This window comes from Acinonyx jubatus, chromosome F2, assembly GCF_027475565.1.
Source record: "Acinonyx jubatus isolate Ajub_Pintada_27869175 chromosome F2, VMU_Ajub_asm_v1.0, whole genome shotgun sequence".
Classification (NCBI taxonomy): domain Eukaryota; kingdom Metazoa; phylum Chordata; class Mammalia; order Carnivora; family Felidae; genus Acinonyx; species Acinonyx jubatus.
Window position 1 is genome coordinate 36,457,930 of NC_069394.1, and position 27,404 is coordinate 36,485,333.

A 27,404-nucleotide genomic window follows, 5' to 3' on the forward strand; every position below is an offset into this window, starting at 1 on the left:
CTGTCTCTCTCTGTCTCAAAAACATAAATAAACGTTAAAAAAAAATTTTTTTTAAATGATTACAGGGGTGCGTGCGTGGCTCAGTCGGTTAAGGTTCCGGCTTTGGGTCAGGTCACGCACGCACTGTTTGTGAGTTTGAGCCCTGCATCAGGCTGTCTGCTGTCAGCGCAGAGCCTGCTTTGAATCCTCTGCCTCCCTCTCTCTGGTTCTCTCCTGCTCATGCTCACTTGTGCTCTCTCTCTCTCTCTCTCTCTCAAAAAAAAAAAAATAATAATAATAATTAATTAAAAATATTTTTAAAAAATGATTACAAATATTAAAGCCTGGTTGACATTTATAAACGTATTTTTTTTCAAAATGTTATACGATCTTTAAAAATGCAACAGAAAACATTTGGAAATGTTCCCTAATATTTTCATTTAAATTGAGTCCTCTCTAAGAAGATGGGTGACGTCTTCAGTTTAACATTGCTCTTTCCTAGATTTTGCAGCTTTTTTCTAAGAAAATAGTTGCACTTTACCCTTACTTCTCATTCTTCTAGAACTGAAAATATTTTCCCAGGGAAAATAAAATTCACTCCCCCCTTGGTATTTGAAGAATTCAAAATGTATTATAGCATAGCAAATCAAAGCAATAAAAGAATTGTGGATGCTCTTTTTAATTTTTTTTTTTTTACATTTACTTATTTTTGATAGAGACAGAGCACAAGTGGGGAAGGGGCAGAGAGAGAAGGAGACACAGAATCTGAAGCAGGCTCTAGTCTCTGAGCTGTCAGCACAGAGCCCAACGCCGCGGGGCTCGAACTCCCAAACCGCGAGATCATGACCTGAGCCGAAGTCGGATGCTTAATGGACTGAGCCACCCAGGTGCCCCTGGATGCTCTTTTTAAAAGAGTAATAAAATCTAACCTCTTAGGATGGACCCCCTAGGCTCCACTTATTATATATATATATAAAGAAGAAGAAAGAGAAAAGTAATTAACTGAAGTAGCCCCGTTAAAAGGGAGAAATGCTCTCAAATGTGGCTGAATAAAATGTAAGCCACTTGATGCAGGAAATACTTGTACAATGAATAGCTAAAGAGTTTGCTAAATAATAAGAGAAGGTAGTGACCTATTTAAAGTTTTCAAGAAAAACAACCACACTAACTACTTTCTTCAGATTTGCACACAAATTGAAATCTACACTTTCTCTGTGGCCGATGGTGAAATCAGCATGTCAGTCAGTACTTGCTTTATCCTAATACTTAACAAGTTTTATTTCCACAAACGCTTTTTCTTCCCTTTCTTTCTTATTCTGGTTCTTGAAAAGTTAAACCCTTCTTCTGGAAAACTGGGCTTTCAAGGGGATGTTGTTGGGATAGTCCACCCTTAAACTTGAAATCTCATCTACAAATGCCTGGGTAGAATGAGACCCCGGAAGGTGAAAAGAGCAGACAGATTAGCTCTCGGAACGTATGCTGGGTTCTGGGCTTCCTCACAAAGTATAGAACAAGTCATTTTGTGGAACTTAAAGTAGCCATATAAATTTATGACTGTGACATCCACTCATTTTCTAGGTAAACACGTAAAGTCTGAATTGACCCATATCACTTATAAAAGGCTTGTATGGACTAGGATAGAGAGGTCTCTGTTTTGCAAGGCAGAATAGATTCCAAGATTTTGATCATCATGAAGAATCAGGAGAGGGGAGAGAAATTAAGGAAGCTGTAACTTAATGAGCCCCACAAATAAAGCAGATCATCCCTAGAAGCAGATTAAATAGTACTACTTTAGGGGCACCTGGGTGGCTCAGTCAGTTAAGCGTCCGACTTTGGCTCAGGTCATGATCTCACGGTTTGTTGGTTCAGAGCCTGGAGCCTGCTTTGGACTCTGTGTCTCCCTCTCTCTCTCTCTGCCCCTCCCCCTCTCACATTCTGTCTCTCTCTCTCTCTCTCAAAAATAAACATTAAAAAAATTAAAAAATTTTTGAAGTCAAACAAATGTACTAAAAAAAAAATGTAAACACAACAACAAAATCATGTTACATTCTTAAAGGCAGTATTAACTGCAAATCAGAAAGGGAAAAAATGTAACATTCTTTTTAGAGCTACACTCCTACACAAAAACCTTTAATAAATGAATTTTGTTAGTATTTGCTACTCGTAACTAGAACAGAATTTTAAGAATTATTTTATTGGAAAATAAAATGTATTTGTCAGGAGTAGGTTAGGCTACATATAACAAAGAACAAAACAAGACAGAAGAAGGGTCCCACGCAAAATAAAAGTTTGTGTCTCTCTCAACTAAAAGAAGCCCAGAGGTAGGCAGTCTCCGGCTGGGATAGCTGCTCCATAATGTCACCAGAGACCTTTCTGCTCTTCCATTTTTAGTGTGTGGCTTTTACTTCATGTTGAAAACGGCTGCTGGAGCTCCAGTCATTACATCCACATTCTAGGCGGCAAGTATAAATGGAAAGTATGAATGGTTCACATCTTTTCTTTAAGGAGGAGTCTCTGAAGTCCCACCGAGTTTCTGCTTGGCTCATTGGCTAAGAGTTAGTCACACCACAGGCCAACACCTAGCTGCAGGGAATCTGGTAAATGTAGTCTTTTGACAGAGTATGCTGCCTCTCCAAATAAGTTTGGGTGGTATCACTAAGAAGGAAAGGCAGAATGGATAATACAGTAGGCTACAGCAATCTCTGCCATTGAAAGAAATCTAAAAGACATTAAGAAAAGAAGGCAGATGTATTTTATGCAATCCATGTGTTCCTAATGAATTTCTGAAAATGTATCATTATTATTATCTTGTATATTGAACCATAATCTGAATATATGAGAGGTATCAGGCATAAGATGGTGAATAATTTTCTCAGTTGAAAAACAATTTATATTTTTAATAATCCATACCTAATTTGTCTTATTAGCTTGTATATTTTCTTCCTTAGATTTACTAAAAAGTGGGTCTGAATCTCTAAGTTGGTTTTCTGGAAAATGGCAAAGCACCAAACGGCTTTATGATTCTGGCTTGCCTCATACCTCACACCCCCAGCGCCAACTACCATCACCATATGTATTTTTCTCTCCACTTCTCTTTCATTTGGAGCAAGATCAGACTATGTAAAAGGTCACTGGGCTCAGAGATCATGATGTAAAGTGTGTTTCTGTTACATGGCGAAGAGGGGAAACACCAAGGGCAGTGTTATCTGAGGTCCCAAGAATGTCAGCCTTTGAATAGTTGGTGTTGTCTAGAAAACAGAAGAAGTACAGACATACTACGGCTCTCTTGAGAATGGCCTGAGCATGGCAGGTGGACAAAATTTTGGAGAGCCAGGGGGAAATTACCGTGTGGGAATAAGTAGTTAGATTATCAACAGAAACTACCTGGGCATGTAGGAATACCACATTATGACAAAAGGATTTGCTCTCTTTTCCCCTCCCCCAGCTTTATTCCCCCTCGTAGATAAAATGTTTAAAGCCTTTCTTGAAGTAAGTAGGAAATAGATTATATCAGAAATTGCTCGATAGTTTGTAGTGGGTTCTATTTTATTTATTTCGACATAAGGCAGGGGGGAAGGTGAAAGAGAACAGGGGAGAGAAACATTCTGAGCTGTTTTCGCCCATATTCTGTGTATTTCATTGCATGAGACTACTTCCAAGCTATAATGTAATATTGTAACCAATAACAATACCGTAGCAAAACATGTAAGACAACAGGGCATTAATTTCTCATTTAGCAAGACTTAATAACTGATTTCTTAAAGTTATTAAGGTAGGCTTCAAATATATGAACTTGTCTATTAAGAATACCAACCTAGGGGCGCCTGGGTGGCTCAGTCGGTTAAGTGGCCGACTTCCGCTCAGGTCACGGTCTCACGGTTCATGAGTTCGAGCCCCGCGTCGGGCTCTGTGCTGACGGCTCAGAGCCTGGAGCCTGTTTCCGATTCTGTGTCTCCCTCTCTCTCTGCCCCTCCCCCGTTCATGCTCTGTCTCTCTCTGTCTCAAAAAAAATAAATAAACGTTGAAAAAAAAAATTAAAAAAAAAAAAAAGACAGTGACCCTCTTTTGCAGGGTCACGTTCTTTATCTCACCTACTTTGAAATGTTCCACCCTGTACTCTCATGAATAGTAATCAATAATAAGCAATTAATTCACACCTCAATCGTTCACTTACAAATGCCTATATTTATGATTATGTCTATATTCATAACATAGGTTGGGAACTGAGGATCCAGAGTCAAGGAGTTTGTGGGAGGAGAAAGGCAATTAGTAAGGAGGCCTTATGGCTAGAGAGTGATACTTTGAGATGGGTACATAATGCTAGTTGCTTAGAATCGTGTTCTTTTCCTCTAAGAAGAGTCAAAGAACTCTTTCTCCCCCACCCTGCTCTGTGCCCTGGAGACTAATCTCTGTGTGCTACAACCTTGCTCCCTGGCCTCCCACTGGGCTCACCCGCTGGGAAAACCCAGCGAGACTGGAGTGTGGAAGAAAAGTGAGATGGGGGAAGGGGGGGGTGGGTATTTCTCCAGTTCTGTCCCTGCTGGGTCTCTGTGGCTGGCACAGCCTTCTGCTGAGGGCCACGCTCCTGCAGGTGGCCTCTCCTCTCTGCAGTGATAGCTGCTCTCCGTCCAGTAGCAGCTGCTACCCTTGCCCCTTCAGGCCTAGACGTGGTAAAAATGACCCTCCAGCCCCTCACTGCTAGCCCCTGGGGGCTCCCACATCCCTTCATTGATTCACTTTAATCCTGCCCACACCTCCATTAAATAGTTCCTTTTTAAAACGCCCCTCAGGAGTGCACCATCTGTTTTCCGCCGGGACCCTGACTGTTATATTAAGTTTACCTTATGTACACGAGGTATATTCAAGTGTCTTGAACTTCAGTTTGATCTTCACTTGATTAATGGTGCCTTTTGATTAATCAAAGCCCCATTTGGCTTTGATTCAGCGTATGGATTGGAGCTCTGTGGATTATTTCAGGATTTAGGAGTTCATTTCGTGTGAAGTCCTTTTAGAAGCTGTGTTAAATCACAAAATCTATAGTCAGCCACCAGTGTTAAACATTAAGCTGTGCTTCACGTTTGGGGGGCTCAATTTCTGCAACATTTGTACATTTGCAAATAAAGAGGGAATGTGCCGATGGGAAGCAGGTGTGCCTGCTGACTGGCGGCCTTCGAGACCATTAAGAGGATTATTGTGGAAGGGGAAATGTGCTAGTTAAATGGATTATTTGTGTGCTTGCTTCTCCAGGCTGTGCTGACTGACATTTTACTAATCTATTTAGCAGATTGAAGTTCCAGAACAAGGCAAAAGTAAAAAATGCCACATTCAACAAAGCCAGGTCTGTGAGTAAAATTATGTAACCGATACATTATAATTTTTGATAAATCTGCCCTTTTCCCCCTTTAAGTAACCAAAGTCATTCTACTTTTAAGAAGCAGCCAGAATTTTCTTTCTCAGAAGCTCCTCCATGTAGGATTGGGCCAATTGGAGGACCATCACAGAAGTATGGTATTTTTACTGTGGTGCCCGGTAGGGCCAGGAGAAATGCTTTCCTGGATTTTTACATAGAAAATTTCCAAGAAGAACACAAAATTCTCTAGCAATTTTATTCTATACTCAATACATTTTTTTTTTTTTTTTAATCCTCTTTCTGGCTTACATTTTAGTTTCGTGAGTTCTCTGCAGTGGACGCTTCATGCAACAACCTTTAAGTTTATTAAATATTGTTTGGAGCATTTAGGTCTGTTGGGCAGTTAACAATAACAGTAAATATCATAAAGAAAGCATTAGTAGGCACTTATAGCCTGGCACTGTTCTAAGCACTTTTATGTGGATTAACAACATTCATTCTCACCAAAGTCTTATAAATAAATCACTGGAGGTGACGTCCAAGTAGCATTTGAATGAACTCATTTGACTGGGAAGGTCCACTCTTTGTACATGCTCTGCTGTGTATATAAAGGTACTAAGTATATAAGTACAGTACTTATAAATATATAAGGCCCTTTCGTGAGTGAATAAGCTCAGGAAAAACATTGAAAAACAGACTAAATGCGGGGCGCCTGGGTGGCTCAGTCGGTTGAGCGTCCAAATTCGGCTCAGGTCATGATCTCACAGCTCCCGAGTTCGAGCCCCGCATCGGGCTCTGTGCTGACAGCTCAGAGCCTGGAGCCTGTTTCAGATTCTGTCTCTCCCTCTCTCTCTCTGACCCTCCCCCGTTCATGCTCTGTCTCTCTCTGTCTCAAAAATAAATAAACGTTAAAAAAAAATTTTTTTTAAAACAAACTAAATGCAAATCTTACCCTCTTTCATAATAACAGCATTTCTGCCTGCTTAGGTCGGAAACAAGAGATAAGAACTCCACCATGCACTGGTGATGTGTCCTCAGGCAAATCAAAAAACTAAATGTTTAAGGGGCTCCTGAGGTGCTTATTAAAATGCAAATTCCTGGGCGCCACTCCAAAAGATTGATTTAGTAGATCGGCATGGGTAGTAAGCACACCAAGGGGGAACACTGCACCAAGCTTCAGTTTCTTTACCCGTAAAGTGTAGGCGGTAGGTGTTCACTCCATCGCTCAAATTCATCAGCAGCAGAGTGATAGCGCAGAGTTGTGGTTCTCGGTGAGCTGCACATTGGAGTTACCTGGGGAGCTCTAAAAACAAATGATGGCTGGGCCCCACCCTCAAAGACTCTGGTTTAGTAGGTCTACGGGCCTGGCAACACAATTTTTAAAAGCTCCTCAGCTGGTCTAATGTACAGCCAGGACTGAAGCTATTATCCTAGAACAGCGGTTCTCAAAGTGTGGTCTCTAGAGCAACAGCATCAGCATACCTTGGAAACTTAGACCTTTAAATTCTCAGGTCCCAAACCTACCTACTTCATCAGAAACCCTAGGGATGGGGGCCAGGAATCTGTGGTTTTAGCCCGCCCTCCAGATGCATCTGATGCATGTTCAGTTTTGAGAGCCACTCTTCCAAAACAACAGGCAGCACAATACACAGCACAACTATGATCGACATTGAAACTAATTCACGTGTCCTCTCTAATGAGCAGCAATGGTAAACGAGGCCAACCTCCCTCATGCTCCGAGCAGGGCCAGCATATCAGAAGGTGTCCAAGTATATTGAATCCCAACTTATTTAGCATACATGCATTCCATGTATGACTTATTCAGTCCCCATAACAACCCAGCTATTATTATTATCCTCGGTTTATAGCCAAGAGAACGGAACACAGAAAGGTTGAGGAGCTTGCTCAAGGTAACACAGGCAGTGTATGACAGAACCAGTAACAGAACTGAAGCACTCTTTGTTGTTTAACCCATCAGGTTTGTTTGTTCCTTTAGCCACTTTGCCATGGGTTCTATCAAGACAAATCCCTCATAGAAAAAAAATTAGCGTAGCTGCCCATTGAGGCACACTTATTTTACCAGGGACAAAACCATAGGCTTTGAGATTTCATAACTACTGAAAGCCAACTATTCACTCACTGAAGGTTTATAGCCACCATAACCTCTTAAAAAGTTTTAGAGTAACTATAAACCTTGCTAAAAATTTGTGTTTGTGTGGCGTATGCCCTAAAGATTTGGAGTGAAGTTAAAAATTGAAAGTTGCTTAGCTTTAAGAGAGGGGGGAGAAGGACAAGAGGCAGAGTTGAAATGTTACCTGGAGACATTCCGGTGCCTGGCAAGGCCTTCTGGACACGTCCACCTTGGCATACCAGCAGGAGGCACTCTCAGCCCGAAAACATATACACCTACCCCAAAGTAAAGCTTCTGCTGGAAAAAAACCACTTGGAATAACCATTGTTTAAATAAGTGTAACCTTTCCTGTTGCCTTTTTAGCAGTATTTTAACATTCTTGACTTTTTTATGGTTGTCATTATTGTTGTTATGGAAATTATTTCCTTTCGCATACATTCCTGACCTCTTTTTATTTCCTAACAGAAAGACTCTTCTCGTTTTCCACCAAGGAAAAGCAAGATTGAGATAGCCAAAGCTGACTGTGTTTTTGGGACCATAAAGGAAGAAGATCTTTGATGAGAAACTCTCACTTTTAAAAATGTCCTTTAGGGGCTGTCTCGACAGTGAAAGAGCTCAGGAATTGAAAGTGGGCTTCCTAGCATGAGTGGAAGAAGTTAAACTCCTTCCCATTTTCTTCTGACGTTAAGATGGGCAGTGTTGACCAAGAGTACTTCAGAACTCTGTTAATCTCAAGATTAAAGAGAACTATGAACCACAGTTATATAGTTTGATTTAAGGACTCATAAATGACAAACAACAATCCAAAGCAATTAGTATGTCATTTGTTCTTTTCTCCCCGCCCCAGAAGAGATGTGTGCCTGGCTTGACGAAGTCTTCAATCTGTTCTGATATTACACGAATGAAAGGCTCGGCATAAAACACTCTAAATGTATTGGGGGTTAGGTTCTGAAGGCATGACTCAACACCTAAGGAAAATGTGGCTCTAAGAAATGGAATCATTGAAAAAGAAATCTGGATGGACTTCACTGATCTGTCCACAGCACCAGGGCAAGGAAGTGATGAAATACTTGTTTCCTTACATAAGTCTGAGTCCACCAATAGCGATGTACTCAAAGGGATAGGCTGCCCAGTTCTCTGTCTCTGATGTAACTGTATTCTGTCTTTAGAATATGGAATTCAGTTCAGTAAGCATCACACTACTTTGAATCTTTTTAATTTTGGAAAGCAATGGGGCCCTGCACTCACTATCGGATACTGTGTTATGTCTCTTAGCTTTAAGACTATGGATACTTTTTAGTTTTTTCCTTATCTGGTTTCAGTTTATCATGATAATAAATGTGATTACATATGGAATTAAGACTGCAATTAGGGAGAGAGACAGAAGAATTTATGTAATGTAATTAGATAAAGTGCAATATTCTAATGTTCTTTTCTAACTGGATTGTGTAACTATGTAATAAATATGAAATATATTCTAGTGAATATAAAATTTACTGATGAAAATTTCGAGACTGATCTTTTTGAAGTGTAGAGTCGATTAAAGCCCTGTACTGTTTATACAGCAATGCCTCCAGCCATCGCTTCTCGTACCATAAAGTTTTATATTTTAGGCGATAGTAGGATGTTTTTGCAGGGGGGAACCGTTAGCATCCCAAGTCACCCATGCTGACTGTATTAATTAATTAGAATACATTGTCATATTAGAAACTTATCTACTGTTTTGCCAATTTCAGAATAGTCCATCTATTTCTTTTTAGTAGCAGACACCTACACTGTGTCAGGGCCTATTGGAGACACCGAGAATGCAAAGAGAACTTGTACTTGGGGTGAGAAGATGCAGACACTAGATTGAACCGTACCCAGTTGGTGTTCTGCAGGTCAAACATCGTTGAATGTTGTCAATTTCACGTTTCCACTTGATACTTAAGAGTGAGTAATCCCAGACAGCATGTGGTAGGTGTCCAATGTGTAGTGTGGACCTGTGCGTCGGAGGAAGGTGGGGTGGTCAGGAAGAGGGACTTAGAAGAAGGTATAGAGCCAAGTGGAGGAGAGATGGGGGCACACATACGCAAAGAAAGGGCAGCTGATGGGAGAATGACTACAGTGTTCGTGAAACCAGGAGCAAACCCCACCCTGTGCTGGCAAAGTTTTAGGTTGGAGAGTAGTCAGGAGATAAAGCTAAGAGAGAATAGGGATCAGTATCTATGCATACACAAATGCAGCACTCCTAAAAAATAAGCAGAGCAGTTTATCCCTTATTTGAATATGGCAAAACCAGGAAGATTACAATTAAGTTTTTTTTCCAAGACACTGAGATCATCATCAATGTCAGGAGATGAGAAGAAACAAGGGATGGCGTGCATCCCAAGCATATACTGGGATAGTAGAAGACAAAATTCAAAACTTACTTTGTGAAATGGTACATCCCCAAGCAGTTATGTGGGAGAAGAAAGATTAGCCCTTTTGGGGATTATTGGGCCTGTCTTCATCTAGAAAGAGTTGGGGGCTTTGTTTACTTCTGGATCAAAACACTTCATCATTGGGTGAAAAGCCTAAACTCCAACTGCCAGAGTGGTCTTTCCTGCTGCAAGCTCTGAGAGAAGCCAGAAATGGGGCCCCATCACTCCAGGGGGTGACGTCACTCTTCTGTGGTGCTGCTGGGCCGGACCTTCCCAGCAGCATGGTCCCGCCACACGGGAGGAGACATCACCCAGCACATGAACTTTGTAAAGGTAGGTAGCTACTGAAATCCTTCCAGTAACTCCTAAGTGGTATAACATGGCTTGGGAAATTACCAGCATATGCTTTAGTCTACGGATTCACTCCATTTATACCCGCAAAACTGGTTCCCAGTCAACCAAATTTTCTTCTGATTCATCTGCTTTCACCAATATCCCTTCTCTCCTCTTCTAGACATATGTGTTTGTTCCTACTGCTGTTCATTCTTCTGAAGCTATTGGCGTAAGCGCTCTGCTCACATGCAAACACTAGTTTGAAAAGTTCACAAAATGTAAGATAAAAGGGCAGAGCTGACTCCATTGTGATTGGAGCCCCTGTACCCCTGTGGGGTCCTCTGGAGGGGAGCACGCCTGGGCTTTGTCAGAAGGGCTGATGTGCTCCCCAAAGCCAGGTCTCAGTCTACATCAGTATGTGGTGAGCTCATGGCTTGCACACATCTCCTCGTGGACACTTGGGAAGCGAACTTTATGCTAAATGTGTAAGTTAGAAATTACTTTAAGTTCGACCTCAAAGTGAATTTGAGAAGGGCTAAGTGATCTTAATTTGTGGAAAACCAAACAGGTTCTAAGCCTCAGTGGGAAAATAGTGGCCAAAGTGATCCTACAACACAAAACAAAATAAAACTCAGCAACGGAGCCATCTACCGCTCTGGATGCTTTTTAGTCTTCCGTCTGCAGTGTATTGACCGAGGCCCATGAGGCAAACTGAGGCAGGAGCCCATGTGGACTCTGGACTGCCAGACATGGAGCACAAGGTACTTCTCTCCTTCACTACGGTGGCCTCAATCCTGTCATCAGGGACCTGAGAAAAATAGTCAAGAAAAACTTTGACATGTTTTTCTGGCTCTTACCACCCCAAAATAAGGCATGCTGGGTTAACTTAGAAAATGTATGGCTGGGGCACTTGGGTGGCTCAGTCAGCTAAGCGTCTGACTTTTGGTTTTGGCTCAGGTCATGATCTCGTGGCTTCATGGGTTCGAGCCCCGCATCAGGCTCTGTGCTGGCACTGTGGAGCCCGCTTGGGATTCTCTCTCTCTCCCTCCCTCTCTGCCTCTCCCCTACTCACGCAGTCTCTGTCTCTCTCAAAATAAACTTTAAAAAAAAAGGTATGGCTAACACAAATAATCCTTTAGAAGATGGCTTTTCAGCCTTGTAATTGTTCTTTACCCCCACTTTATTGATGTATAATTGTACTTTGCTTAAAAGTTACTTTATAATAGCTATTTGTTGCATTCTTAAGTAATCAGTTGTTTGTAGAACAGGTTTCCAGATAAGAAAACTTAGAGCTATGGAAAAAGTACATGGTGGGCGTGGCTCTTTGGTCTAGCCCTCTAGCCCACGTACTTTTCTGGAGGGCAAAGTCTTTTTAGCTAACCAAATGGGCTTTGGTTGTGTAACATCTTGGAAGAGGTTAGACATTCATTTGATTTAAAGGCACTGACCCTGGCGATTTTGCACTCCTCCTGCACTGAATGTGGTTTCTGTCCCGGAATTGTGGGAACACAAAGTTGGCTGTACTTCCTAATGGCTTTTCCATCTGTCCACATGAGCGCTTATGTGATGGGTTCTGCGGTGCAACAGTTGTCTGGGGTGGAGACGCCTGGAGCAGCAGGCTGAGACTGCAAGTGTGAGTTGGCTTTTCTGTGCACATGCGTGCTCTTATTCTTACTGAAAACTAGTCCCCACAGAATTTCCGGGGAGATCCCCCTCTTTGTAACTGGGTCTAGTGTGCAGAGGAAGAGGTGATGGAAATCTACTGCATCTGGGTCCCGATCAAGGGAAGTTGGAATAATGCGATTTTCTGCAGAACAAAAATGATGAGTAAAGCAAATGAAATGGGAGTTATGAATCATATATGTTGTGAAGTCAGCCACTTGGAGACAGGTTCTGTCCAACAATCAGCTGTAGAGATTTTGCTTCACAATAGCTGGTGGAGCATCGGGCTTTCCAGAGGCACTACACCAACAAGTATACCCACTTAGGCGCAAAGGGAAGGCGGTTCCGCTCCCCATAACTTGTACAGCATGAGATTGAGGAAGAAAATAGGAAGGCTGCACATCAGAGTTTATCTTCATGTATTGACTGAATTCATATTATAGTGCTTAAATCTATGGTTTCTTACGGGTAACTGGGTTTATATCAATTATATATGTCAGCATTACTTTCTCTTTTGCAACTAGCGATGGGTTGTGTGTGTCAAGATGTCCTTTTTCCCTTTTGTTCTTTTCATAGCCTCTTTTCCCTTTTCCTTCGTCAAGATTAAAACAAGTGACATGCGATCTTGGGGTGATAAGGAAGAGAGGCTGAGATCTTAGTGAGTTCACTGCAGAAAAAAATCCTAAAGCCTTACTGCTCCAGTGCAAGCGCTCTTACCTGGGATTTTCTTTTTAATCCTGCTGGATGATAAAACAAAAACACAAAAGGCAACTGCATTTATTTTTTAATGTGCCTCGTGAGCTTGGAAGATAGACACATAAAATGCATTTTTCAGGGCACATGGGTGGCTCAATTGGTTGAGCATCTGACTTTGGCTCAGGTCATGATCTGGTGGTCTATGGGTTCGAGCCTTGCATCGGGCTCTCTGCTGTGCTCAGAGGGCCCTTTTCAGATCCCCTGTCCTCCTCACTCTCTTCCCCTCCCCGGCTTGCTCTCTCTTCTCAAAAACAAACATTAAAAAAAATACATTCTTCAGGTTTATAAGAAGTAAAAATCATTTGTAAGTCTTTCCCATTCTGTTTGCCTTAAAACAAATATATAGGATAAGAGTAATTCGTATTACTTATCTACCCTTTTCTTTCCCCTATAAAAATGTCACAAGTTTCCTTTCTTGTTGGTTAGGAGTTTAAGTTAAAAAGATGTATTAGTCCAGTTGTATTGGCAGAAAATGGTTGTCAGAGGAGAAGAGCCTCAGGCTTTATCCTGACTTGGGCGCCAGAGTTTTGTAAAGGTGGAAATGAAACCACAGGATCAGTGTTTTTTGAGAGCTGAACCGCGGCAAGTTCTGAGAATGCTCATTCCCTGGAGTATGTTTCAGGACTGAGAAGGAGATGAGCTTTGCTTCTGTTTGAATGCTCGCCCAGAGTTTGTTTTGAGACTAATATGAGAGTTAAGATTCCCTCCAAGCCTAAAATGCGGGTTCAGCGTGAGCCCCTGGAGTGAGCTAAGCACCGTGCTGGGGCTAAAGCGAACCCTCTAACAGCACGGATTGCTGGAACCGGCGGCTCATTATCTGGACCAGCAGGAACCCTTCCTCAGCTTCTCCTTTGCCCACACTTAACAAACCCTGAACCAGCATGTCTCTCAGGAGTGGGAATATTAAAAGGTTAGGAAGGAAATTTGGGACCAGAAAAGGAAGGAGAAAAAGCCAGGCTAGCCTGGGTTGTGAGCTTTTCGATATCTTCCATTGCCTTTCTTTGCCCGCTTCTGAAAAAATGCATAAACCTGTTGACTTCTGAGTTTCTAGTGCTTGTTTTGAAGTGTAAAATAAGTGATCATAGATGTGGTTGGACGCCGTCATTTCTTGTGCACTCTGCAGAGTTTTTATTGACTTTTCCAATGACACCCAGCGGTGCTCTCTGGGAGATCATTTCTTAGGTTTGCACATAATCCCTACATCCCAAGTAAGATACGACTTTCCCATGCCTAAGAGCTCATAACTCATTACTCAATGACTGAGATCTGGCGGTCACAGGCCTGACTCCTCACCATAAGGCCCTTGTAACCCAGGTGCCTAGAGATTAATGGAATCGAGACAGTCTGATTTATGTGTAGTGATGACGTGCAGGCTACTTACTCACAGACTCTTGACCTACGAAGGGAACTCAGAAGTGATGCTTGAAATTTTTCTAAGATTTTCTTGAAATACTTAAGAGCATTTAAGTACCACAAAGGAAGAGAGGCTTGACAGTGGAGTGGAAGACGACTCCTGACTTGAATTCTGAGCTTGCTTCTGCTTTTAGTTGGCAATGTGAGCGTAGCCAAATTATCTAACTCAACAGCCCTTAGTTTTCTTATCTGCAAAATTAGTTATAAGAGCCTATGTGTGTACTGATTTTTTTTTTTATCAACTTGGTTAAACTGGAACTATGTTTCCCAGAGTTCCCTCTCCTGTATGGTTACAGTTTAGAATTAACCCAAAGGGGGCTTTTTATGAGGACTGGGAGACAAAGCAAGGGAGCAGCCATTACCTTCTGAGGGTCTCTTCACCATCAGGTACAATGACATGCAGATGGGAAGTTACCCACAGTTTCTAATTCGTCCTTGCCCCCCTCCACTCCGCATCTAGCTCCTCTTCTCGCCTACTGGCCCTGCCTAGCCCTGGGCCCACCACCAGATGCTTGGTAGGGGACTCACAGAAGCAGTAGTTATTTAGGCATCAACCTGCATAGACCTCTCCATGAGCTTTCCCCTGGGGAGCCCACCTCAGAGAGACCCAAGCCATGCTTGGCATCCAGAATCCTCAGGCAGACAAGTTTGTGACATTTTATCTGATGCTTCAATACCCCCTTCTACACCTTCACTTCCTGGACTCCTCCCACAGGGAGGGAGGGAGAGAGAGAATCTCAAGCCGACTTCACGCCTGGTGTGGAGCCTGATGCAGGGCTCAATCCGACAACACTGGGATCGGGACCTAAGCCCAAATCAAGAGTTGGATGCTCAACTGAGTCACCCAGGTGCTCCACATCATTTTTAAAGGCTTTGCAAAGCAATTCACTTGCTTAAACCCTTGCAAAAGGTATTCCCTTACTAATGATCAGCTCCTTAACTTTTGGAAGGGAAGCTTAATCAGGACTAAGCACTATATACGTTCCCATCACATACATTATTTCGTCTAATATATGTGTGAAAATCCGTGTGGTTCCGGCATGTGTGGATAAGTGCAAAGAAAAACAGCAAATCGCTGTTGTAGCAAGAAGCCAAGTTCTTTTCTTCTTTCCAGGGGTGCAACTCTTAGTAACTCCAGAAATTCAAGATCTAAGATGTTTCCTTTGCAAATGAATAAAGGGAGAGAGATTCCTTTCAGAAAGTTTTGCTTACACACTTAATTTCTAGTTGTGCTGGTTGCTGGAGGAACAGATTATTCTACTAGGCTTCAAATTTTTTCCTCAGTGGTGCAAACACAATGCCTGGCATACGTGTACGCTTCATTTTTTGTTTTTTTTTTTTGTTTTTTTCTGGTGGTTTCAATGTTTAAACTGTTGGGAAACCGAAATGAATCTTACTCTGGTGTAGACAAATATATGCTACATGCCTCATACCCTGTGTGTGACTTAGTCATTCAATGGTTAATCCTTGAGAATCCGCAGTGTTGTTAAAAATACCAGATTCTCTCCCTAGCCTGGTGTCAGAGATGGGCAACCCGGAGAAGCAACACTTACAGGAGCACGTCTCCCTCTGATGGCCATTCATTAGTACTACAAAAAACCAACCTGGAACATTAAAGTTCAACAAGTAGAAGTTCCTCTTCCTTTGTAGGTAGGGTGTGTTTTTGAAACACCTTCCCATTCCAACACATCTCTTTTCTATGGAGACAATTGGTTACATGGGGATGGTTGCTAGATCACTTTGAGTCTCTTCTGATAGGTGTTCAATTATGTTTTTGAAAGCCCTTCCTGCATTTTCTAAGACTGGATCCTAATATACCACCAATATAGCCCAAACTCCTTTTTGCCCTAACCAGAAGCAAACCACCTAAAAGAAAATCCTATGCCAAGCAAATGTTCTGTGTCATTCATTCATTCATTCATTCATTCACTCAGTTGTACGTGACAGAGTGGTTCTCAAGTCTGCACACTGGCTGCACAGTAGAATTCCCTGAGCAGCTTTTAAAAATACAGATGCCAGGTCTATGCTTCAAAACGCTTCTTATTTGGTCTCAGCTAGGACCTGGGTGTAGGTGTTTTTAAGCTCCTGCAATGACCGTAATGTGCTGCCAGGGCTGGGAACTACTAAGCTAATGTTATTGAGCACCTACTATGTGCCACTGTGTTAGTGCTAAGGATTCAATGGTAGGTATACAATTTGGCCACACCGAACTTTTTTTTTTTTTTTTAAAGTAGGTTCCATGTCCAACGTGGGGCTTGAACTCACAACCCTGAGATCAAGAGTTGCATGCTCTGCTGACTGAACCAGCCAGGCACCCCCATGCTGACCTTCTGACATCACCACTGCTGGGCCACACGTACTACTCCCTTGTCTGGAACACTCCCTTTGTTCATTGCATAATTAACTCCTCCTCATTCTTTGTGTCTCAGATGAAACATTACTTCTTCAGAGGTATCGCTGCCCTTCCACCTAAATTAGGTCCCATGCTATTTGTCTTTTTTACAACATTTCTTCTCTCTGCCCCCGTAACGCTTATCCCAGTTGTAATTACAGGTATTTCTCCCCAACGAAGTCTCACAATCAGAACTCAGGACCAAACAGATTTTGGTAATGAGGAAGAAGAGGCAGATTCACCTGAAGGGAATAGAGTTTGAGCTTCAGAGCCCTTGTAGTGCGATGAATAACATCCCCTCAAAGATGGCCATGTCCTAATCCCCAGAACCTGTGATGTTGTTACCTAGTGTGGTACAAAGGAGTTTGCAGATGCGATTAAGTTAAAGACCTTGAGATGGAGAGATTCTGGATTATCAAGGTGGGCCCAATGTAAGCCAAGGGCCCTTATAATAAGGCAAGAGGGTCAAAGTTAGAGAAGACGCAAGAATGGAAGCAGAGGACAGAAGGAGAAACAATGCTACATTGCTAGTTTTGACGATGGAGGTAGGGGCCACGAGCCACAGAATGTGGGCAGCCTCTAGAAGCTGGAGAGGATAAGGAAACAGATTCTCCCTAGAGCCTCCAGAAGGAATGCAGCCCTGCCTACACTTTGATTGTAGCCCAATAAAACTGATTTTGGATTTCTGGCCTCCTGAACTGTAACATGAGGAATTAGTGTTGTTTTAGGTCATTGAGTTTGTGATGATTTGTTACAGTGACAATATGGAATACAGCCTCCCCTCTCCCTTATACAGGTCCCTTCCAAGACCCTGGTAGGAACTCTGGAAGTATGTACACATGGTCAAACATTTCTGTAAAGCTTGCAAAATTAAAACATTTTAACTACAATAAAGACTGCTGTCTTTTTCCACTCAGACTTCCCAAGGCTCTCTTCTCTGGGTGAGTAACATTGGAGTGAATACAGACATTTTTGGGCTCTTGCTAAACAGAAATGCAGCTGGGGATACTTTGGTTTGCATTTATAGGACATGTTCATGGGTTCATGGTCATGTGCAGCATTAACTTATTGGAAGTGCAGGAATGGATTCTCTGAGCACTCCTAATGACCAATCTGCTGATGTCCCCTGGTGTAGTGACAGGGAAGATTCACAGAATATGTGTAGCACACATTTCATTCCCTTAATCTCATCAGAGAAAAAAGGCTGTCTGCACAGTCCCTGCATTTTTTCAGGTCAAACAAAGGCAGTAATTCATAAAGGGGAGGGAATATGTTTGAAAAGAAGTAATAAATGGGCTTTCCGATTGTTTGGTAAACCAATTAATAAAGAGAAGTGCATTCTGTGAACACACTGGGAAAAGATTTAAATTCTTTCCTGATTTGGCACAATTTACAGGCATCGATGAAGATATTTTAAACTCAACCCAAACCACAAGGAAGACATCCATGACGAAGTGGTTAATAAATGTCATCAATTCAAAGAGTAGTTAATGCATTGGTAGTTAATGCACAAGAAAATGTGAAATGCCTTGAAATCATAATTCTTTTTTAAATTTTTATTCTGTTTGTTTTTTAAGTAGGCTCCAAGTCCCAGATACGGGACCCACCCTGGGCTTGAACTCACCATCCTGATCAAGACCTGAGCTGAGATCTAGAGTCAGTCGTTTAACCAGCTGAGTGTGTGAGTGTGTGTGTGTGTGTGTGTGTGTATGTATTTTTTTTTAAGTTCCCAGTAAATGAATTTCTAACCATCGCACCACCCACCACATTTTCAATGAGTTTTGGCTGTATACAAGTTGCATTTAGTCCAGGAATCTTAGAAAAGTGGGATGTAAATACTCAAACCGTTTTTGAGAAAAAAACAAACAAACAAACAACAACTTCGCATCATATTTTAGAATTAGAGCAGTCACGACTATGTCCATTTGGGTTATTACATTAGACTTACCCAGAAGCCAGTGAGTATTAGTTGATGCCTACAGCTTTTAATAAAACTGTCCTTGCTTTGAAGCCTTCATTTAGCTGGAGGTGGGATGTATATTTAGAAAAAGACGTGAAAAGTGCGAAATGCTCCTGGACTCGGGTCTGAAAAGCCTCTTCTGAGGTTGTCATTCTCCTCTCCAGGCGCAGTTAATGGAGAGAGGGTTCTTTCCGAGTTTCTAGCTCAGGGCAGGCAGAGCCGCTGAGGGGGCCTCCCGCCTCCAGAGGGCGCGCCGACCGACGCGGCGTGAGGCCGCTCTGGCACAACCGGGGCTCCGTCTGTCTCGGTGGCCCGCCCCTCTCCTTCCCTCAGCCTGGAGCTGCCGCCGCCGCCGCCTGTGCTCGGCCTGTTCGAAGGTACTTGGACCGGGGCCCGTAGGCGGCCCCAGGACGGAACCGCTGACACCTCCCCTGCCGGCCCCGACGTACCGGAGAGCCCCGGCCGGGGGCCTGGGAGACGGGCTTTGGGGGAGTGAGTGGGGGAGGCGGCCCGGGGCCCCCGCCCCTATTCGGCGACCGGAGGGAGCCAGACCGGGGCGTCGCGGGTCCGTGTTGGCTTCCTTCTGGGCCGTGCCGCCCGTGGGGGCTGGGAAAGGCCTGCGAGGCGAGGGTTCTTGTTTGCTCTTGCGGGTAAAGGCCGTGACAGTCCGCAGGAGGAGGCAGCCCGGGTGTGCGGCCCGCGGCGGGCGGGCCTGGGGCGGGGCCCGCTCGCGATGAATCGGGCTGTCTGAGCCGCAGCCCTCCGCCGGCTCTTCGCCTTTGCGCCGGGACCCAGCGCGTGCTGTCGCGACTTGCGCACCGCGCGACGTGGCTGGTCGTAAGGACCCTGCAGTCGAGGCGTAAACAGCTGTTGCGGTGTGAGGGAGCGGTCCAGAATGGCACATGGCCCCGTGTTTAAAGACAGCATTTGCCTTTTAATGTGCAATGCTAGGAAGCAGGTGCTTTACCCGCCAGGTTATCCAATACAGTGCTCTGCCTCGAGGAAAAGATACATTTATTCTTTAAAACTGGCTACTGAACATCACTAGGTTAAAAAAAAAAAAAAGAACACCATTGAATAGTAACACTTCTCACTAAAGAATAACAATGGTACCAAGGAGCTCCTAGCTATAGTATCAGTGGTATAGGAATTCTAGTAATAACTGTCTTCCGAGCTTACTATGTGTCAGACGTTGTGCTGAGTGTTCGAAATACCTAATACCTCTTGCAGCAACCCTGTGAAGTTCCATTTCCAGTTTACAGACAAGGAACCCAGCACGGAGAGTCTGAGTTAACTTGTCGCCGGTCAGACAGCTAGACAAGAGTGAGCTGGGATTTGAGCCTCATCTGCCTTACTCCAGTGTTCTGCTTCTGTACCTGTCACCTGTCCAGGCGTGTTCTAGACATGTTTGATTTGATTTGTGGCCTGAACTGGTTTCTCTCAGGCTTAATTTTCATGGCTATGAGCAAGGGCCCCATACCAGCTTCTTTTTAGTTTTAAAGGAGTTTCATGAGAAAACTGTTTGCTCATTAAAGGTTACAGTGGATAATAAGCTCATCGTTCCCAGTGCAGTTTGATTTGGAATAGAGTTGGGTTTATTTGGTTGTTTATGCACTTAATTACTTCTCTTCGTTATTTGTATTTCGATACCATTTTGAATGCGTTCTTTTTGCCTTTGCAATATTATGACAGTAGTGCTGAAGGGAAATGAGAGATTTTTCGATGACAGTAAGTTCATCTCTTACTGGATGTAGGAAAGGCATTGGAGAGAGACTGAAGTAAAGAGAATGAAGAGATTTTTGCCATGTTTAGAACACATTGAGTTACTCTAAAGGATTAAGACTTTGCACAGTTCCTATGAACGTCAGAAGGGATGTTCTATTTCCCATGTGGAAAGAGGTTGGATATTATCGTCTCCCAAATTCCTTCGCCTTATCAGGATCCAAGAGTTTGTGTATTCAGCATTCTTGTAGCAACTGTATATTGAGTGCCTTCCATGGCCAGGCACTGTTCTACACACTGGGGATGGAAGAGTGAACAAAGGAAAATCTTTGTCCTCATGGAGCTAACTTTCCACTGGAGGAATGTGCGGGTGGGTACAATGAACAAAATAATTAAAAAAAATTTTTTTTTAATGTTTATTTATTTTTGAGAGAGAGACAGAGTGTGAGTGGGGAGGAGCAGAGAGACAGGGAGACCCAGAATCGGAGCAGAGAGACAGGGAGACCCAGAATCGGAGCAGAGAGACAGGGAGACCCAGAATCGGACCCAGAGCTGTCCGCACAGAGCCCGACACGGGGCTCGAACTCACAAACCGCGAGATCATGACCTGAGCTGAAGTCGGACGCTTAACTGACTGAGCCACCCAGGTGCCCCTAAACAAAATAATTTTTAAGAATTAAAATATATCCAGTCAGATGGTAACAGTTGCTAAGAAGAAAAATAAAGCAGGGAAGGGGGATAGGAAGAACCAGAGAAGAAACAGATGTAGTTTTAAAATAAGGAACGGCGTCATGGAGAAGATTTTTGAACAAAACCTGAGGGAGTGAGGGACAGCTTTGGAGCTATCTAGGGAAGAGTATACCAGGCAGGTGCTGAAGCCCAGAAACTGTCAGTCTTATTGGAGGACCAGCAAAAGGAGGCCAGCAGGTTTGAGCAGAGTGAGGGAGGGTGGGGTGGGATCTGAGAGCTAAACTGGCCTTGGTAAAGACCTTGGCTTTTTCTCTGAGTGAGGAGGGGAGTGGGTGGAAGGTTTTGACCAGAGGAGTTGGGGGATCTGACTCAACATTGTTTTGTTGTTTTTTGTTTTAATTTAACATTTATTTATATTAGAGAGCAAGATAGAGCACGAGCAGGGGAGAGGCAGAGAGAGAGAGACAGAGACAGAATCCGAAGCAGGCTCCAGGCTCTGAGCGGTCAGCACCGAGCCTGATGTGGGGCTCGAACCCACGAGCCCTGAGATCATGCCCTGAGCCAAAGTCAGATGCTCAACCAACTGAGCCACCCAGGTGCCTCTCTGACCCAATGTTTTTAACGGATCGCTCTGGCTGCTGTGTTCAGAATCAATTGTTGGGGCAAGGATGGAGCAGGAAGACTGGTTAGGAGGTTGGTTCAGAAATCCAAGTGAAAAGGTGATGGGCGCTCAGACCAGGTGGTATCTGCCAGAATTTACGGATGGACTGGATGTGGAGTGCGGGACCAAAAGAAGGAAGCATGACTCGAAGGCCTTTGGCCTGCTGTTGGAAGGATGGAGTTGCTGTTTACTGAGATGGGGAAGATTTGAGGGTGGAGAGATAAGGGGAGGTGAGTGGGATGGCAATCAAGAGTTTCGTTTTAGATGTGTCAGATTTAAGATGCCTGTTCAAATGAGGCTATAGGAGGCTGGAGTTCAAGGGAAAGATCCTGACAAGAAATAGAAATTTGGGAGTCATTAGCAAATAGTGTTTAGAACCATGAGATTGTATGAGATCTGGTCTAAAGAAAAGAGGATTGAGCTCTGGGCTTTGTGGAAAGATGATTGGTGAGATTAAGATCTTCCTGAGGAGGAGAAGCCTTTGGAGATAGGAGTGTGGAGTGTTAGAAGCCAAGTGAAGAGAGTGTTTCAGGAAGGAGAAAGTGATCATCTGTGTCCTGCTCGTTGGAGAAGTCATGTAGATGAGGATGGTGAAATGGCCAGTGGATTTAGCAACGCGAAGGTCATTGGTGATCGTGCAGAAGCACTTTCAGCAGAACAGTGAGGGAGAAAACCTAGTCTAAAACCCGGTTTACAGAGAAAATAGGAGAGGGATTGGAGTCTACAAGTATAGACAACTCTGTAGAGGAGGTTAGCTGTACATTTTCCATATATAATTTGAAAGCACTGTAGTCATCTCCATAGTAAATAATTTTATTTCCAGCTTCTCTTACTTAGCAACTAGACTTGGATTATTTTATCAATGACTGGTGGAAAGAAATACTCCTACTACTGTTAATAATTTTCAGTGGTATGCCTTTCTTCATGTGGAGCTGATGAACCTCTTTTGGTGCAGAATTTTTCATTAACTCCACGTTGACTTTTCTTTTGTTATTCACCCTTTAAAAATGAAAGAACTTTGGAGATTGTCACTATGCTATTGAAATTGTCATACCAAATTTGCTTAGTACCATTCTACTAAAGACTTTTCCTAGATGTCTTACAAGGAAAATAGAGAATTAGATCGTGTGTAGGCATTCCATAAAGAACTCTTTTGTGTTGTGTGTAAAAGATTTACCTATTTAATATAATTGTTGCTATTAAAACTTAACTTTTTGGTTATATCTTTGTAATAAAATCCTTTTTTTTAAAACAATACATAAATATTAGAATGATCAACTTAAACTTTATGTATGAAAACTAAAATCATTGACAAAGGAGCTTCTAATTTACAGATTAAAAAGATGCTTGTTCCTTTTTCTTCCAGCTTTATTGAGGTATTGGTGACAAATAAAATTGTATATATTTAGGTAGCACAGCATGATTCTTTAAGGGGTACAATGTGATGATTTAGTATTCTTTATCTGTGTTTTTTAAAATTTTTTAATATTTATTTTTGAGAGAGAGAGAGAGAGAGAGAGTGCAAGCAAGTGAGGGAGAGGCAGAGAGAGAGGGAGACACAGAATCCAAAGCAGGCTCCAGGGTCTGAGTTGTCATCACAGAGCCTGATGTGGGGCTCAAACTCGGGAGCCTTGAGATCATGACCTGAGCTGAAGTCGGACATTTAACCAACTGAGCCATCCAGGCACCCCTTGGTATTCTTATATACTTATGTGAAGTGATTACCACAATCAAGTTAATTAATACATCTATCACCTCACACAGTTACGTGTGTGTATTAAGGCACTTAATATCTACTCAGCAAATTTCAAGTACACAATACAGTATTACCAACTATAATCAGCATACTATGCATTAGAACCTCAGAACTTAGGGTGCCTGGGTGGCTCAGTTGGTTAAGCATCCAACTTCAGCTTCAGGGCATGGTGTCTCAATTCATGGGATCGGGCCCCATGTCGGGTTCTTTGCTGACAGCAACGGAACATTCTTGGGATTCTCTGTCTTCTCAAATAAAGTCTTAAAAATAAGTAAAATAAATAAATAAAAAGAACCTCGGAATTTAGTCATCTTGAAACTGAAAGTTTGTACGCTTTAACCGATTCTTTTCCTCTACCCTTCAGTCCCGGACAACCACCATTCTATTTTCTGGTTCTTTGAGTTAGGCTTTTTAAAATTCCACATATGGGGCATCTGGGTGGCTCAGTCAGTTAAGCATCCAACTTTGGCTCAGGTCATGATCTCATGGTTCATGGGTTCGAGCCCCACAACAGGCTCTGTGCTGACAGCACAGAGCCTGGAGCCTGCTTTGAATTCTGTCTCTGTCTCTGCCTCTCCCCTGCTTGCACTCTGTCTGTCTCTCTCTCAAAAATAAATAATTGAAAAATTTAATTCCACATATAAATAGGATCATACAGTATTTGTCTGTGTCTGGCTTATTTCACTTAGTATAATGTCCTCTGTGTTTAATCATGGTATTGTAAATGATAGATTTTCCATATTTTTTTTATGTCTGAATAGTATTCCATTGTGTGTGTGTGTGTGTGTGTGTGTGTGTGTGTGTGTGTGTTATTTGTCAACTAATACTTGGGTTATTTACACATTTTGGTTATTATGAATAATGGAGAGAGAATCCCCAGCAGGCTCCATGCTGTCAGTGCAGAGCCCAAGGTGGGCCTTGATCTCATGCCCCATGAGGTCATGACCTGGGCCAAAATCAAGAGTCCAACACTTAACTGACTGAGCCGTCCAGGTGCCCCAGTGCTGTTTAGGTTTTCTGAAGCTTGTCTTTGTTCACTAGGATTGTTAGCACTTCCTCCAAGGAAGAGTTTAAAAACCTTAAATACTTATTTATTATTATTGTTATTGCCAGTAATTATGAGAGAAACAAAACAATTCTAAGACCAAACCATGTTCGACAAACAGACATATACCCATTTGATTAAAAAAGGGACAGTTTGTTGTTTTCCAGCTCTCTGTCCTTTAACCATAAACACATATATACCAAAGAAATACTGATACTTGTATGTATTCAACAAGCTAGCCAATAAGTGGCACTTGTTTTTTTCCTGGAAGTTTGTGCCTCTTAATCCCCTTCACCTCTTGCCCATTTCCCCCACTCCCCTCACCTCTGGCAACCACCAGTTCTCTCTATTTATGAGTCTGTTTCTGTTTGTTTGTTTTAAATTCCACGTATAAGTGATCATATGGTTTTTGTCCGTCTGATTTATTTCACTTAGCATAATACCCTGTTGGTCTTTCCATGTTGTTACAAATGGCAAGATCTCATTCTTTTTTATATAGCTGAGTAATATTCCATTGTATGTGTATGTAAACACACACACACACAACCCATATCTTCTTTATCCATTCATCTATAGATGGACACGTGAGTTGCTTCCGTATCTTGGCTATTGTAAATAATGCTTCAATAAACATAGGGGTGCATATATCTTTTCAACTTAGTGTTTTTATTTTCTTTGGGTAAATAGCCAGCATTGGAGTTACTAGATCATATGGTATTTTTATTTTTAATTTTTGGAGGAATCTCCACACTGTTTTCTATAGTGGCTACAGGAATTTGCATTCCCACCAACAGTGCAGGACGGGTCCCTTTTCTCTATGTCCTTGGCAACATTTGTTATTTCTTGTCTTTCTGTTCCTAGCCATTCTGACTGGTGTGAGGTGATACCTCGTTTTGATTTACATTTCCCTGATGATTAGTGATGTTGAGCAGCTTTATATTATTTGTCTCTGGCCATCTGTATGTCTTTGGAAAAATGTCTATTCAGGTTCTTTGCCCATTTTTAAGTTGGATTATTTGTCTTTTTTGGTGTTGAGTTCTATAAGTTCTATATATATATATATTAGATATTAGCCCCTTATTAGGTAATATCATTTGCAAATATCTTCTCCCATTCAGTAGATTGCCTTTTGTTTTGTTGATGGTTTCTTGTGCAAAAGCTTTTTACTATGGTGCAATCCCAATAGTTGATTTTTGCTTTTGTTTCCCTTCCCTGAGGAGACATATCTTGGAAAATGTTGCTAAGTACTGATAGGTAGTACATTTCATAAATTTCTGAATACGGTCAATTAAAAGATACGTGCACAATGCTATTTAGGGATGGTAGCAAGTGAGTCAGAAAGAAATGCAAGAACACAAATTCGTAGTTTATTTAGCTAATTTTTCCACGTTGGGTCTTTATGAGACTAGATACTCTTCTATATTTTACTTTTTAAATTCAGTATATCTATATTTTACTTTTTAAATTCAGTATATCAGGGGCGCCTGGGTGGCTCAGCCGGGTGAGCATCCGACTTCGGCTCAGGTCACAATCTCACGATTCATGAGTTCGGGCCCCACATCAGGCTCTGTGCTCACAGCTTGGAGCCTGGAGCCTGCTTTGGAGTCTGTGACTCCCTGTGTCTCTCTACCCCTCCCTCACTCATGCTCTCTCTGTCTCTCTCAAAAATAAATAAACATTAAAAAAAAATTAAACTCAATATATTAAAGCTAGCCAAATATCCTATATATTTTATCTTATTAATTACGATGTCTTTTTTTCCCCCTTTAACCAAAGTTTAATTTTAAAGTAATGTCCTGAGGGGTGCCTAGGTGGCTCAGGTGATAAGCATCTGACTTTGGCTTAGGTCATGATCTCATGGTTTGTGAGTTCGAGCCCCACTTCAGGTAAAAAATATGAGCCCGGTTTTGGGTGAGCCCTGCTTCTCTCTCTCTCTCTCCCTCTCCCTCTCTCCCCCTCTCTCTTTCCCTCTCTCCCCCTCTCCCCCTCTCTCTGTCTCTCCCCCTCTCCCTTTCCCTCCCTCCTTTCTCTCCCTCCCTCACTCCCTTTATCTTTCTCTCTCTCTCTGTGCCCCTCTTGGGATTCTCTGTCTCTCTCTGCCCTCACTTGCACCTCTCTCACTCAAAATAATAATAATAATAATAATAATAATAATAATAATAAATATCCTGAGTGTAACATTGTTGGAAGAATTTAGGCATTTGTAACTTTGGTGGCACTTTCAGTCCTAACATCAGTCATTTTTTTTCCAGTTGCCAACTGACACTGCTTCTTTAAGTCTCTCTGCCGTTCCCCATCTTTTGGCTGTGTTTTGCCTGTTAACTGTTACATTGATTATTTTCTTAAAAACAAAAACTGGTATTCCCTATAAAGAGTTTTCCCACAGTGAGCGTATTTTTATCTCACTTGTTTATTCAGAGTATCTTTTTAGCTTGTTCTGCTGGTTATCTCCATGATCAGTTCCTAGAATTTACCTAGTGCTCTGTCAGCATCCGATCCCTTGTGCTATTTGTTCCATTTAGATGTGGGTTTTCTTAGACCATAATTCAGTTCATCTCATTCTTGAAGAGAGTTTGGTATTATTACACCCCACCCTTCCTTTGACCTTCGTCTTTTGCTGAAACATGGAATACAAACAATATGTTTTCCTTCTTGGAAAGCAGTGACAGGCGCATGTAGCAGTAGGTTAGGTATCAAGTAGTAATGACCACTTTAGATTCTGTGTCATTTAAATATTTGGCTCTAAGCAACAGAAAACCCAATTTAAGTTGTCTTAATATACAAGGTACTTTATTAATGCCTGTATTTAAAAAGTCCAGAGTTAATACTGTGCTTTAATGAGGTTTAATCAAGGCTTGATTCCATTTCTCTATCTACTCTTTGTGCAGGCTGTGTGTGTGTGTGTGTGTGTGTGTGTACACACATGTGTGTGTATGTGTGCACATGTATATAAAATATATGTCAAAATGACTAAAGCAGTTTTAGGTGTTTACATACCATATTTTCAGGAAAAAAAGATAATGTATCACTCTAACATTCCAAGCAGAGTCTTACTGGACTTGTCATATGTCCACCTCTAAATAAACACTACAGCTGGGGGAATGTAATTATTACATGGCTTAAAATAATCAGGGATGACCCTTTCAAGGCAT

General features: G+C 42.3%; 2 protein-coding genes across 10 annotated transcripts in view; both read left to right on the top strand.

Moving 5' to 3' along the window:
- SNX31 (sorting nexin 31) overlaps positions 1-8,956 on the top strand; it is a 70,386-nt gene extending 61,430 nt beyond the window's left edge. For 6 of the 7 annotated variants that reach the window (XM_015078041.3, XM_053208196.1, XM_015078040.3 and 3 more), the window contains 2 exons: positions 5,261-5,317; positions 7,926-8,956. In XM_015078041.3, the coding sequence (XP_014933527.1) occupies positions 5,261-5,317; positions 7,926-8,018 (150 nt within the window). In that variant the 3' untranslated portion in view covers positions 8,019-8,956. The remainder of the gene's footprint in view (positions 1-5,260; positions 5,318-7,925) is intronic. The other variant, XM_027064122.2, reaches the window with a different exon arrangement.
- Positions 8,957-18,617: 9,661 nt separating this feature from the next.
- Positions 18,618-27,404, top strand: part of ANKRD46 (ankyrin repeat domain 46) — a 47,463-nt gene continuing 38,676 nt past the window's right edge. Inside the window, exons 1-2 of one of the 3 annotated variants that reach the window (XM_053208694.1) lie at positions 18,688-18,755; positions 19,634-19,769. The gene's annotated coding sequence lies outside the window, so the exon portion shown is untranslated. Of the gene's footprint in view, positions 18,756-19,633; positions 19,770-27,404 lie in introns of all 3 variants that reach the window. The other 2 variants (XM_027064127.2, XM_027064124.2) reach the window with 2 other exon arrangements.